The sequence below is a fragment of the Thamnophis sirtalis genome, unplaced genomic scaffold (assembly GCF_051295495.1).
Source record: "Thamnophis sirtalis isolate CommonGarterSnake01/CBP01778 unplaced genomic scaffold, rThaSir2_p1.2 scaffold_1, whole genome shotgun sequence".
Classification (NCBI taxonomy): domain Eukaryota; kingdom Metazoa; phylum Chordata; class Lepidosauria; order Squamata; family Natricidae; genus Thamnophis; species Thamnophis sirtalis.
The window spans coordinates 167867317-167882606 of NW_028261381.1; the positions used below are offsets into that span (position 1 = coordinate 167867317).

At 48.0% G+C, this 15290-nt stretch overlaps 1 protein-coding gene across 1 annotated transcript in view; it reads left to right on the forward strand.

Annotated features, from left to right (window-relative positions):
• The first annotated feature begins 1678 nt into the window (after positions 1–1678).
• Positions 1679–15290, forward strand: part of HAPLN4 (hyaluronan and proteoglycan link protein 4) — a 23524-nt gene continuing 9912 nt past the window's right edge. Inside the window, exons 1-3 of the mRNA XM_087704948.1 lie at positions 1679–1748; positions 4463–4825; positions 14901–15203. Coding sequence (XP_087561074.1) covers positions 1688–1748; positions 4463–4825; positions 14901–15203 — 727 coding nt within the window. The 5' untranslated portion in view covers positions 1679–1687. The remainder of the gene's footprint in view (positions 1749–4462; positions 4826–14900; positions 15204–15290) is intronic.

Consider the following 15290-nt stretch of genomic DNA (forward strand, 5'->3'; position numbering starts at 1 on the left):
AACCTTTTCGGCACCAAGTGTTGAAAAGAGAGCGTGCGCACTCGTCTGGGCCACAACCCAGAAGAAGAGCTGCCCAGAGGGCATGCACAGGCTGGAAAATGAACTTCTGGTTTCCAGAGCATAAGTCTTCCGGTTACTGCCACGCATGCGCACTTGATGATCAGCTGGCCAGCACGCATGATCACGCCAGAAAATGGAAGACCAGCTCTTCCAGTTTCTGGCACTGCCACACCCACAAGGGCCAGCTGATCATCGTGTGTGCATGCACGCCAAAAACCCGGAAGAGGAATGGGTGACGTGCCAGGTAACATGGCTCCGCGTGACACTTGGGGCAGGCATGCCATAGGTTCATCATCGCGGGTATAGGGTCCCCTACTTGAGCAGGGGGTTGTAGTTGACCAAAACAGCACTGCTGGTGAATCAAATGTCATGTGGATAATCCTGTGGATTTCAGCCCTCTATAATGGTAGAAGGCGCCAACCTCTATTCCAATTCCTGAACCAATTCTTGGTGGTGCACATCCATGCCATTTTCTCAGCAACAGTAGGAAGTGGCTGCTTGTTGATTTCTATGACATTTTTCTTTAGATGTCCCTGTTTAGCCTAGAGCAGTGATGGGGAACCTTTTTGTAAAGGCGTGTCAAAATTATGTGTGCGCGCGCTATTTCACGATTGTGCCCACACCCACAATTCAATGCGCACCACCCCCTGCGCATGCATGTGCACACAAATCCCACATACACCGGGGGGGGGGGTTGCCCTCCCCAGACGCTGGAGGCTTTCCTGAAGCCTGGGGAGGGCAAAAATGGCCTCCCCCAGTCCCCCAAAGGCCTTCCGGGAGCCAGAAACAGATCATTTCCTAACTTCCCCTTGGCCCATTGGGCCTGTTTTTCACCTTCCCCAGGTTCCGGAAGCTTTCCTGAAGCCTGGAGAGGGTGAATACGGCCTCCCCTGGCCCTCCAAAAGACCAAAAATCCATGACCCGACAAATGCGCGATAGACATATGCGCACCGACAAAATATCACCGATTAAAACGCGACGTCAAAATCGCGCCCATAAATTCGTCATGATAAAATCGCAACGACAAAAGCGCAATGACAAGCACAATAAAGGGTTAGGGTTAGGTTTGGGGTAGGGTTAGGGTTAGGGCTAGGGCTAGGGCTAGGGTTAGGGTTGTTGATGATGCGATTTTGTCACCGCGCATTTGTCGGCGCGCTATTGTCGAAAATCAATTAGCGATTTTGTCGGCGCTCATTTGTCCGTCATGGTTTTGTCGGCACGCATATGTCTATCGTGCATTTGTTGGTGAACCTCAAAAATCAGCTGGCGAGTGTGCGTATGCCAGAGCTGATAGCTCGCGTGCCAGGAAATATGGCTCTGTGTGCCATCTGTGGGACGCATGCCATAGGTTAATCATAGGTTAAGCCTATAGCTTTCATCTTTCATTCAAGTAGTAACCAAAATAAACCCAGTTTAGATTTTTTTTTTTTTAAATAAGCCCAAGGCTATTAGATCCTTTCATTTTAACTGGTCATAATACAGAATATAAACCTGTGGTACATGGACATACACGCCTGTGATACGGCTTCTCTTTCTGCCTGCCCGTGGTGTTCTATTTACTCTCTTCTTGTCTCCCTGCTAGATGTTCCTGGGACGATGCTTGCTCTCTTGTCTTCTCCACCTCCTGATGCTTTCCCAGCAGCCTGCGTTGGCCCAGAAAGACCGGAAGAAAGTGGTACATGTGTCTGGTACGTGAGAAATCACATCTTCAACCCTGATCTGGGTGGGAATCTGATCAGCTTCACTATTCATTGCCGTTCATATGCTGTCCAATCCCAGATCAGTGGTGGGTTGTAGGAGGTACGCCCTGGTACGCGTGTACTGGTGCCTGCCGGAAGTGTCAGTGTTCCAAATATCATCCGGAATTAAATCAGAGTCCAAGGCAGAGGTTTCCTCAAAGTTCCAATTTAATAAGAGAGACATGTTGGTACATTTGTGGAAAACCCGAATCTGAAAGCTTCTTGGGGTTCCAACCCAGTTGAAAGTTCATGATCTTGGCCCCACACCCACAAGTCCATCACATGGTCCAATCTTCCTCTGCCACACTGGCATTTCCACTCATCTAGTTCCAGTCAGGTGCAGAGGTGCGGAGACAAAGAATGACCTTGGGCTTCTAGAGAGGAATGTCTTATTTTGACAACAACACATTCTGCTCCTTACTATTCCCCTTCCCAATTCCCCACTAATGAAATAGCATAGTAAAGAAAGAGAGAGAGTGTGGCAGGCCAAAGATCCTAAAAGGAATATGACTGCAGGCCTGACAGGCGGCCTCTCCTCAGAAGAAAAACGTTTCCTGAAAAGAGAATAACATAAAAGTTAACATAACAAAATTAACCCCTTTGGCTTATCGGGAAACTTCTCATGGAATTGTTTTACTAACTTATCCGCTTTTAGGTTTACATGAAGCAGCAGCCACCATACCAGAATGGTGCTTTGGAGGGCCCGCCCCCCCATCCTCGTTCCTTACCCATATTTGAAGGAAACAGGCCATCTGCGCACGTGCGTGCCGCATTTGGTGCCTGCGCGATGCTCCGCCGAGCAACTGGAGCGTTGCAGGCAATGGGTGCATATGCGTGCGCAGCGCACGTGCCCATGGTGCATGCCCGGTTCCCATTGCAGCATACCGGTTGTAACGGCAGCCGCAACCCACCACTGTCCCAGATACAGGTAGTCCAGGGGTGGGTTCCAGCTTCTGCTACAGCCAGTTCGGTCAGGGGCGCTCTTTGCGTGCACTTGAAGCACGCTACGCATGCGTGCGCAGTACTAAAAATGCTTCTGTGCATGCGCAGAAGCAAAAAGACAAGAGAACCAGTTTGGGGGCATGGCAGGTCGAGTTACTACCTACTCGGCCGAACCGGGCCGAACAGGTAGGAACCTAACCCTTCATTTAATGATTGTTTGAAGAGTGGTGTGGTAGCCTAGAGGTGGAGCTCTTGCCTCACAATCAGGAGGCTGTGAGTTCAGGCCTAGGTAGAGGCAGACATTTCTCTCTCTGGACACAATAAGAATATATCTGGTGAAAAAAACTCCGCATTGGTGACAGGAAGGGCATCCGGCCAGTAAACACTCAGCTCCATTCATTTGCCCAGACTCCACCCTGCAAAGGATTATGGAGTCATTACAAGAAAATGATAATGACTATTTCAAGTTACAAAAAGTGTCTTACTTTGTTGTTCACTCTTTCGATCATTGCACCACTGTCACAGACACGTATCTAAATTTGAACGCTTGGCAACCAGCATGTATTTATGATGGTTACAGCATCCCGGGGTTAAGTGAGCCCATTTGGCGGCTTTCTGATAAGCAAACTCAATGGGGAAATCCGAGTCCCTTAACAACTGTGTTACTAACTTAACAACTGCAGTGATTCCCTTAACCACTGTGGGAAGAGAGGTCGTAAAATGAAGCCAAGCTCACTTAACAACTTTCTCATTGAGCAACAGAAATGGTGGTCATAAATCAAGGGCTGCTTCTACATCATTCTGCACCACTTGACTTCCCAAACTCAGACTTCCCAAACTCAGACTGAGAGCCATGGTGGTGCAGTAGTTAGAGTGCAGTACTGCAGGCTACTTCTGCTGCCTGTCGGCTGCCTGCAATTTGGCAGTTCAAATCTCACCAGGCTCAAGGTTGACTCAGCCTTCCATCCTTCCCAGGTGGGTAAAATGAGGACCCAAATTGTTGGGGGCAAGAGGCTGACTCTGTAAACTGCTGTTGTGGCTGCCAGCAGCCAGTGGAGCTGGCAGTAGATTCAGAGAGTGAGGAGGTTGGGGAGGAACATGGGCCAGTCCTGGAGTCTGGGGAAGGCTCAGATGAGGGCTCTGTGTCGGAGGCAGAGAGGGGGCCAGAGCCGTATGCCAGTTATCAGCTGCCTTCAGAATCAGACATCAGTGAGGCAGATGAACAGCTGGAGCCTCTTCCCAGTGTGCACATGTGCAGAGTTGCCAGATTAAGGGAATAGCTGAAGAACAGGGGTCGACTTGGGAGTATCCACAGGTGGACGATGAATGGCCCCTCCCAGAGGAAAGAAAAGAGGAGCAAAAGGGGAGTGGAGTTTGCAGGAGACAAATGATTCACTTAATTGGTTCGTGAGTCTCCGAGGCTCCTTGCCAGGTTTTGCAGATATCGGCCTGTCATCTCTCCAAGCCAGATAAGGTCTGTGACTGTAAATCCTCCCTTGAAAAACTCTGATGGATGTGAATGAGCAGAATTCACAGTCAATTAATACAAGGTTTTTTTGTGGGGACAAGGAGTTTGCTTCATGCTCTTGGGAAGCCTCGGTCAGAACACCCGCTTAGAAAGGGCTGTAAAGCACTGTGAAGCGGTGTAGCAGTCTAAATGCTATTGCTATGTCCCGTTCTAGATTTGAAATGATGTTCAAGGTCCCTGTTCTTCTTTGCAGAGGACGACAGCGGTGCCGTTGTGGTTCAGACAGCACCTGGGAAAGTGGTCACCCACCGTGGGGGCACCATCATCTTGCCTTGCCGCTTCCACTACGATGTATCGGCCCACGACCCCGATGAGATCCGCTTGAAGTGGACCAAGATGGTGGAGCCCATGTCCTTTGAGGATGTCTTTGTAGCCATGGGGAAGGAGCGCAGAGCCTTTGGGAACTTCCGGGGTCGAACCACCCTGCAGGAGGACGGATCCAGTGACGCCTCCCTCATCATCCGGAATGTCACTCTTCAGGATTACGGGCGCTACGAGTGTGAGGTGACCAACGAGCTAGAAGACGATGCTGGGATGGTGAAATTGGACCTGGAAGGTTGGTGCAGGTGGATTGGGTGATGGGTATCGGGGAGGTCATCATCTCCCAGAGAAACGACCTGCGGAATCAAGAGTAGATTTGCAGGTAGTCCTCAACTTATGACCACAACTCAGCCCAACATTTCTGTTGCTAAGAAAGACAGTTGTTAAATGAGTTTTACCCCGTTTTACAACCTTGCTTGCCACAATAGTTAGCAATCTTGCATTCTCCCATCCAGCAGCCTTGTCTAGGCCAGGGGTCTCCAACCTCAGCCAGGAAAGGAATTCTGGGAGTTGAAGTCCACAAGTCTTAAAAGTTGCCAAGGTTGGAGACCCCTATCCTAGAACATTTGCGGGGGGGGGGGTGTTCTTCCTATTAATATAGATAATCCTGGACTTATGACCACAATCTTAACTATTGCTAAGTGAAGCAGTTTTAAATAGGGTTGTGCCTGATCGTACTACCATTTTTGCCGTGGTCATTAAGCAAATCACAGTTGTTAAATGAATCACATAGTTGTTAAGCAAAATCAGTTGCTATTCACCTAACAACTGTGGCAAGAAAGGTCATAAAATGGGGCAAAACTCACCTTAACAACTGTCTCACTTAGCAATAGAAATTTTGGGCTTAATTGTGGTTGTAAGTCGAGGACTACCTATACAACCTTTGGAGCGCCCACATCTTGGCCGCAAATATCTGGATCAGTGGTGGGATTCAGCCGGTTTGCACCTATTCGGGAGAACTGGTTGTTAACTTTCTAAGCACTTTGGAGAACCGGTTGTTGGAAGAAATCTCATTTTGTTTTTTTCCCCACTTTACAGGGCTAATCCTGTAAGGAAGGCAGGAAGGAAACATTCTGGTGTTGTTTCTAGCCTAATCTTTATTGCCCTGCTTACAGAAACTGCCTCTCCAGTTAACCCTTATTGCATTGTAACAGCTAAGGCGAAGCGCCCATCGAAGTGAGTGATGCTGAGTTGGCCACACCCACCCAGTCACATGATCACCAAGCCACGCCCACCCAGCTGGTCATTAGGGCAGAGAACCGGTTGTTAAATTATTTGAATCCCACCACTGCAGCAAGTGGATGTAGAAAATCTTTTGGCCACCAGATCCAATAGACCAGTGTTTTTCAACCTTGGCGACTTTAAGTCCTGTGGACTTCAACTCCCAGAATCCCCCAGCCAGCTCTCGCTGGCTGGGGGATTCTGGGAGTTGAAGTCCACAGGACTTAAAGTCGCCAAGGTTGAAAAACACTGCAATAGACGCCTGGATTTTGAAGCCCAGATATCGTGGAACTAACCATTTCCTTTTGGCTATTCTGCCTGGGAATCCAAAGGTTTGAGCACCAAGTCAATTGAAGATGTTGGGTTAATGTAACAGTGTGCAGTGTTCCTTTGGTTATTTTTCTCTGGAAACCGAGGGTCCTCAGCGCGCCAGGAACCAGATAATTGAAAACATAACTTTAAGTCAATCAGAGATGTGAGGTGAGAATTAGATCAATATGGCAGAGACACATGAAAATATGAATGTGCAACGGGGTGAAAGGGTGGAGGAAGAAAGGGATAAAACTCAGAGTTGCACAATGAAACCAATTCGTAAGAAAATCAGGATATTAAAAAGAATCAGGATATTCTTCACCAAGAGTGAGATCATAATGAAGGCAGTTGCAATTGTTCTTTCCCAAAGACCAGGTATTACAAGTAGTTCTTGCCTTATACCAATAACAGAGCCTAGAATTGCCATTGTACATCGTGACATTCGTCTCATGATATACAATGGCAATTCTAGGCAATTCACCCATGTGACTGAACCTGATTTTATTTGTGACAGTTGTTAAGTGACCACCACGGTGATGAAGCGAATCCATTTATTCCTGTGTGTATTTTTTTTTTACCCCAAAGAAATGTGGTCATATGGCCAAGGGGATGTGTGAAGCCATCGGAACTCTGGAACCAGGTCATATGTAGCTTTGGGGGAATCTGTTGTAACGTTAATCGGTCACTAAATGACCAGTTGTTAAGTGAGGAGAGGGGTGAAATTCAGCAGGTTCTGACAGATTCTAGAGAACCGGTAACGGAAATTTTGAGTAGTTCGGAGAACCGGCAAATACCACCTCGGGCTGGCCCTACCCCTGTCTTTTCGCTACCTCCCAAGACCCAGCTGATCTGGAGGAAATGGGGATTTTGCAGTATCCTTTCCCTGCCACATCCACCAAGCCATGCCCATAGAACCGGTAGTAAAAAAAAATGAATTTCACCATTGAGTGAGGATGATTGGTAGACATTGCAAGGGTACAAAATGAGTTTCCAGCATGAATCCAGGCAGGTGGAAGAAAAATCCATTAGAAGATATCGGCATACAACAGGGTGTCAAACTGGATTTCTTCAAAGTTGGATCAGTATTGTAATTCTCCTCCGCAGGCCAGCAGTGGGAGGGAGGCTGCGAGGAGCTGGGGAGACACAGGACGGATGCCTTCTGTAGCACTCTGCTGGCCAAAACACCTAATTTTTGGCCTCCAAGGCCTCCTGCAGCACTCTGCCAGCCAAAAACCGGCCATGCAGAGGCCTCACGAGGCCTTTGTGTAGCCCATTTCTGGCCGGCAGAGGGCTGCTGGAGGTCGTAGAGGCCGAAAATGGGCCATAAGGGCCAATATGTGGCCCTCCCATGGAATCCTAATGGTTTAACAACCAGTTCTCTGAGCATGCGCTTTGTGCTGTGCATGCACAGTTTATGGAAAACTGTGTATGTGCGCAGTTTACAGAAAATTCACCTTCCACATTACTGCTGGTGAGGAAAACAATCCACTCTGCGAGCTGATCATCTGGGTTTTGGAAAAGTAAATATATGTGAGTATAGCACAGGGGCAGGCAGGCGGGCCCACTTCAAAGTCAGAACAAACCAGTTCGCTCCCAGCTGACAGTCAGAGCTACCAGTTCACCTGAACCGGTCCGAACCAGTAGAATCCCACCACTGCCGGTGGTCCCTTTTGGCCGGCAGAGGCACCGTAGCAGTGGTGGGTTCCAGATCCCGTTGCAACTGGTACGGTGCAATGAGGCTGGGCGTCCACCACATAAACACGCGCAGTATGCACATGCATACTTACTGCCTGTAATGCTCCGCGATGCTCCGCGACTCTCCAGCTGCCTATCATGCAGGCGCCATGTGCTCTGTGCGCCTGTGCAGAAGCCCAAAAAACTTGAAATACTGGTAAGGAGTGCGGGCAGGCGGGCCCTCTGGAGCACCATACCAGAACGGTACCTGGTGCTCCAGGCAGGCACCGGTACACCCATACTGGGGCGTACCGGTCGGAACACACCACTGCACCGTGGGCCAGTCCTTTCATATTTCCAGGTCAGATTTAAGCACCCCACGGGCCGGATCCACCCCACAGGCCTTGAGTTTGACCCCCCTGATATACAGCGTTCATGCCGAGGTGGCGCAGTGGGTAGAGTGCAGTACTTCAGGCCACTTCAGCTGACTGTTATCTGCAGTTCAGCGGTTCAAATCTCACCGGCTCAGGGTTGACTCAGCCTTCCATCCTTCCGAGGTGGGTAAAATGAGGACCCAGATTGTTGGGGGCAATATGCTGACTCCGTAAACCGCTTAGAGAGGGCTGAAAGCCCTATGAAGCGGTATATAAGTCTAACTGCTATTGCTATTGCTATTGCTATGTAAAGAATAGCTGACCTTTAACAATTGGTTACTAAGGAGAAAGGAACTGGCTCACTGATATATACGTAGTTAAGAGTTGCGGTGTCATCTTTCACAACAAAGATCAGTGTGGGAAGACAGCAATAAGAATATTTAAACCCAACAACTGTCAAGCCTTAAAATATAAAAAAAGCAACAACCGGCCGATGTCTAACTTAAATCAGTCTAAGCAAAAATTTACAACAGATATCAATGGCCAATTTAGAAAAGGGCCAGCTCATTATTTCCCGTAATAATAGATTGGACATCATAATTTAAATGACCTTTAAAACTCATCTAAAACCAAATGAAGGCAATATCCCTAGCAAAGGAGCAGCGCAGAGAAAGAAAAATCTACTGCCAAGTGCTACCTTTGCTCCTGAGAATTAGACGTATAGGAGTGTCTGCATGTGTGCAACACCCCTCTGTGCCCCGTTTTGGACCTAGCAGGCCTCCCTGAAGACTCCTGGGACAAAAAAATGGGGTGTGGGGGGCGCACTGCACCCCCGCACTCTCCCTCCCCCCATGCATGCACCCTGTGCAACCCCACCATCCCCCACGCATGCGCACGTGTCTCTTGCATGTGCAGCAGAGACCCAAAAATCTGGCCGGTGGGAGGCGTCTATGCATGTGCAGTGAAACTGAGCTGGGGTGACCGAGAGGGCACCATGCGCCACCTGTGGCATAGATTCGCCACCATGTACCTATGCTATAGCAATGTATCCTTTCTCTTTATAACATGAGCCTAAAACATTTATGTCCATCCTTGTGCCCCAAGACAGCTTGGTCTGGAGTAATTGATAAGTTGGCTTCCGAATCACTTTTAGAACATGGTAAAAGTGTAAGTTGATTTAGGGCTTCAAAGATTAACAGTAACATTAAAATCTCCCTTGCGTGGGGCTGATCTCCTAGTGGCATCATAGAACTCCACATAGCTTTCTTACACATCACCCAGAAGCAGGGTGGATAAAAACCGATGATTTTTTTAAAAAAATAAATAAATAAGATTTTTAAAATTTTAAATCAGACTTTTTTTGTTTTATATCAAATTTATTTTCATAAAATGCTTTGAGAGTAAAAATCTATCTAAAGATAATTTTCTATTTAAGATACATTAATAATTTAGTTTATGCAGCATGAAATGGAGCTTAGTTATGTAGCGTGAGGCTGTAGATTCTGAAATATTGACATTTTATGGGTAAACCAATTCAATGAATCCAAGCGCTGCAAGCTGAGATAACACGCACTGCGCATTGATGTATTCCTACAATTTCCCAGTAACCACGAGATAAATCATAAAACAAAGTTCAGGAATATTCCTTTATCCCATCGTTTTGCAACTTTACGTACACTACAAACTGTAGGATTGTGTGAAGAGAAATGCATCCATACCACCAGGCTCTAAGTGTGAGGAGGAAGGGCAAGCAGTAAAAATGATAGTGAAACCTTCTAAGCAGTTTATAAATATAATATTAAAGACCACCTGTCATTGCAGATCCATCATGGCAGCGCCTGTTAGCTGGCATCCACTTACCTGCTGCCCACCACATTCCCCACTATTTTGGCCATTTCATGTGGGGGAATTCACTAGAGAAAGCAATCATGTTTGGAAGGGTTAGCAGTAAAGGGAAACCAAGCCGCCAAAATACACGGTGGCTGGACAGAATGGGATGACTCATGACTGGTGGGCGTGACTTGGTGGGTGTGGCCATCCAAGTACTGCTAGATGGCATGGGAGGGTCGACGCAAAGGATTAGGTGCAGCTCAGAGGTAGCATTCAGCAGGTTCTGACCAGTTCTGGAGAACCGGTAATGGAAATTTTGAGTAGTTCGGAGAACCAGTAAATACCACCTCTGGCTGGCCGTGCCCCCTTCTATTCTCTGCCTCCCGAGTCCCAGCTGATTGGGAGGGAATGGGGATTTTGCAGTATCCTTCCCCTGGAATGGGGAGGGAATGGAGAGTTTATAGTATCCTTCCCCTGCCACGCCCACCACTCCATGCCACGCCCATAGAACCGGTAGTAAAAAAAATTAGAATCACACCACTGGTGCAGCTGGCTCGGCATGGATGACTCAAGGTGGCTGACTTGGGGTGGCTGGGTGGGCATGGCCAGGTGTATGCATCCATGTGGGTGTGGCCAGGTAGGGGATGCCAAGTGGGCGTGGCCAGATGGTGCAGAACAAGTTGCCCAGGCAACTGGACAAGGAGCCAACTTGGCACCCTACCAGAACAAAAATCACCCAAAGACATGCTGGAAAACAGGAACCCTAACTGGACACCATCAAAGCCGGCACCAGTCAGAGCATAGAACAAATCAAAGCAGCAGTGCAAGATTGGAAGGTGTGGAGAGACCTGACCCCATAGAATCACCAAGAGTCGGACATGACTGAATGGATAACATCATCGTCATCACAGACATAAGTTTATGGCAGCGAAACCTTTGGAGTCTAGCAGCACCTTTGCTGACTAATTTTATTAGAGGCTTTCGTGACCTATGGAACGTTGCAGAGAGAATCTTAGGTGCTTAGAGAATCCCTTCACCCGCCAACGCTTTCTCTGACTTTTGCTGCTGCATTAAATCAATATCTCATTTCGCTGAAAATATGGCTTCAGCTGAAGTCTGATGGGATTGAGTTAGGGTGGGATGATGGAGAAGAGAAGCGGCTTGATGCAATCAAAAAGAATTCTGTTGGAAGTACTAATTTTGCTGGGGGGGGAGTGGAATGGTTCAGCTAAGGCAGAATTCCTCAATCTTTCTGGCTTTACGGACTGGTCAGGAGGGGGTAGAGGCAGTGGTGGGATTCAAAATTGTGTACTACCGGTTCTGTGGGCGTGGTGTGGCTTGGTGGGTGTGGCTTGGTGGGCGTGGCAGGGGAAAGGATACTGTAATAGCAATAGCAATAGCAGTAGACTTATATACCGCTTCATAGGGCTTTCAGCCCTCTCTAAGCGGTTTACAGAGAGTCAGCATATTGCCCCCAACAATCTGGGTCCTCATTTTACCCACCTCGGAAGGATGGAAGGCTGAGTCAACCCTGATCCGGTGAGATTTGAACCGCAGAACTGCTGATCTAGCAGTAGCCTGCAGTGCTGCATTTAACCACTGTGCCACCTTGGCTCATGTAAAATCCTCATTCCCTCTGCATCCCATTAACTTGCTTTCCAGCTCCATTCTCCTGTGCAGGGCAACAGAAGAAGACTCAGATGACCAGCTGGGACTCAAGAGGCAGAGAATAAATAGGGGCAGGGCCAGCCAGAGGTGATATTTGCCAGTTCTCCAAACTACTCAAAATTTCTGCTACCATTTTACCAGAACCAGTCAGAACTGGCTGAATACCACCTCTGGGTAGAGGGGATGATTCTGTGCAAGTGGTGGGCACGTGAGTTTGCCCGCATTTTATCTTGCTGCTCACGGATGTGCATGTCCTCACCCACCACTTCCGTGGCCCTGTTTTGAATGGCTCAAGGCCCAGTAGTGGGTTACAGCTGGGGAGGGTTGGAGACCCCTGAGTTAAGGAAAGCACATCTACCAAGGAAGGTGCCTATTTAGTATTGTAATCTCAAATTAATTCCCTCCCCCCCTCACCAGTTCTCACCTTCTGCCAGGGATGCAGGTGTTTCTGAGATCTGGCTCCCCAGAGTCTAGTTGGATTGCTCAAGACCCCCATCAGAAGGTTTCCATTGCTTCTCGGCATCAGTTGTGGGCCCGGCCTATCCTCACAACTGTAGCATTTCCCATCTGTTTCGTTTTGTAGATTAATGTATGTAGGATGCATGTATACAATGAAGGATTCTGCACAGGGAACTTTCTTGGTGAAAATTAGATTTATACAAAGGAAAGAAGGAAGGGAGGGAGGGATGGAAGAAATGTCCATCTGGGTTCGGTTCTAAGTGGGAAGAAAGACACTGGAAACATGGAGACTGCTTGGAAAGATTTATTATTTATTATTTATTTATTAATTAGACTTATATACCGCTTCATAGAGCTTTCAGCCCTCTCTAAGCGGTTTACAATTTTTTTTAGCAAATTGAGTCAGCAACTTGCCCCCACAGCCCGGGGCCTCATTTCACCTACCTCGGAAGGATGGAAGGCTGAGTCGACCTTGAGCCGGTGAGATTTGAACCGCTGAACTGCAAATCACAGTCAGCTAAAGTGGCCTGCAGTACTGCACCCTAACCACTGCGCCACCTTGGCTCATTCAATGGTGGACAGGACCACATGGTTTGAGGTCCTGGGGAAAAAAGAGCACATGGGTGAGAGAGGGAGAGAGATTTATGCCCTTTCCTGGGCTCCACCTTGGAGCTTCCTGTTCCTGTGGAAGAAATGTACTCTGATTGGTTGTCAGACTCCCATGGGGCCATGCAGGGAAAACTTTGTAGATTGTCTAGAGTCCTAGGCTTGGTTGAATATTGCTGGGTGATGTAATCTTCTCAGGTGCCATGTGATGAGCTGGGTAGAGGGCTAATCCTATTATGTCCTGAGGGTGAAGGTCTTTTGTGTTGTAGATAACTTGGCCCAGTCTTTCTGGGGCTATTAACAAAGGTGGGGTTGCTTTCTAAGAGCATGTATCTCCTTTTCTTAATCCAGGGAGGTATAATATTCTGCCTTTTTAATATTTCCTAGAATATTTCATTCTTCTAGGAGGGCAGGTGCTAACTTTCTACAGAAGGAAGGAAGGAAGGGGAGGAAGGAAGGAAGGGAAGGGGAAGGAGAAAGGAAGGGAAGGGAGGAGGGAGGGAGGGAGGGAGGAAGGAAAGGAAGGAAGGAAGGAAGGAAGGAGGAAGGAAGGAAGGAAGGAAGGGTTTGTTGTTGAACTTGATAAGACCATCTTGAAAGCCTAACAACATTTATTTCTATCCCCTTTATACCAAGGAGAATCAAGCCAGAGTTATTTTGAGATTCTTTCTCATCCCCTCCAGTTTCCCAGGATAGACTCATTGTTTTTTTCCCTCTTTCAATGGCTCCTGGCCTGGTTCAAAGTTATCTCCATACATGGGATTGTTCCTTCCTTCCTTCCTTCCTTCCTTCCTTCCTTCCTTCCTTCCTTCCTTCCTTCCTTCCTTCCTTCCTTCCTTCCTTCCTTCTTTTCTCCCTCCCTCCCTCCATTCCTTCCTCCATTCCTTCCTCCATTCCTTCCTCATTACTATGTTTTATTTTGTTCTTTATTGTATTTTTTTAAAGGCTTGTATTTGTCAGTTGCCCAGGGGCACTGGGAGTCAGGCAACATACAAATTGTAATGATGGTGGTGGTGGTGATGATGACGATGATGAAGAAGATGACGACAATGATGACAGTTGGGATTTGAGGACTTATGGTCCCTTAAAATCCAAGATCCTATTGACATCCTTTAAAATTTTCCAGAGTGGTTAAAATGGTGTAACCCAGGGGTGGGATTCTACCGGTTCAGACTGGTTCAGGTGAACTGGCAGCTCTGATGATCAGCCAGGAGCGAATGGGTTCGCCCGACAATCAAATGGGCCACCCGCCTATTTTCCTACCTTAATCTTCTCAGCTGATTTACGCAGCAGAGCAGTTTGCCACGCAAATCAGCTGTGTTATTCCTCCGAAGAAACCCGGAAGTGAAGATTTCTTCAAACTGCGCACATGCGCCATCACCGAACTGGTTGTTAGACCGGGAGGATCCCACCACTGGTGTAACCCTCAATTTCCACGTGGGCATCCCTCTGTAGGGCATTAGTTTTGTCCAGTGGTGAAATCTAATTTTTTTTTACTACCGGTTCTGTGGGCGTGGTTTGGTGGGCGTGGCTTGGTGGGTTCCTTTGACTATGTAGTCATGTAACTGGGGGATCAAAAGACAGAAATTAACGTTAACAATGTCCTGCTGGAGCAGGGTTGGACTAGATGATCACCAGGTCCCTTCCAGCCCTGGATTATCCTCTGAAGCTGTGCCTAGTGCCACATTTGTAGTCCTTCCTCCCTCTCCGTTTTCTCTCCCTTCCTCCCTTTCTTTCTTTCTTTCTTTCTTTCTTTCTTTCTTTCTTTCTTTCTTTCTTTCTTTCTTTCTTTCTTTCTTTCCTCCCTTCCCTTCCCTTCCCTTCCCCCCTCCCTCCCTCCCTCCTTCCTTCTATCTTTCTCAGAACCCCCCCCCATTTTTTGCCTAGCAAGCTTCAGGGAAGCCTGTTGGGAGCAAAAACGGACCCCCACCCCCCATTTGGACCCCACCCCACACCCCGTTTTTTGCCTAGCAGGCTTTGTAGCTCATAGTTGAAATGATGGGTCCTTGGTACTCTCTAAACCTGATTGTTTTCTTACAGACATCTCATTATCCAGCTAGGTAACTTCTTCATTGTGTTTTGTCCTCTTGGAAGTCCAAGTGTGGTAAGCCTGGTTAAGGTTGGCCTTTGACCTGAACTCCTGGGCTTCCCCTCCCTCTCTTTTAGGGGTGATCTTCCCCTACCACCCTCGCTTGGGGCGCTACTCGCTGAATTTCCATGAAGCACAGAAGGCCTGCCTAGAGCAGGACGGCATCCTGGCCTCCTACGACCAGCTGCACGAAGCCTGGCTGGACGGACTGGATTGGTGCAACGCTGGGTGGCTGGAAGATGGCTCTGTCCAGTATCCCATCTCCAAGGCCCGGGATGAATGTGGACGAAAAGACACCCCAGTTGGAGTGAGGAACTACGGCTACCGGCACAAAGACCGGGAACGTTACGATGCCTTCTGCTTTACTTCAAATCTGAATGGTAAGGCGAGTTTTTTGGTGTCACCTGTGCACTTCGTGCAAACATGCCTTTTCTTGCTTGCGTTCTCTCCCACTGGAGAGCCATTTT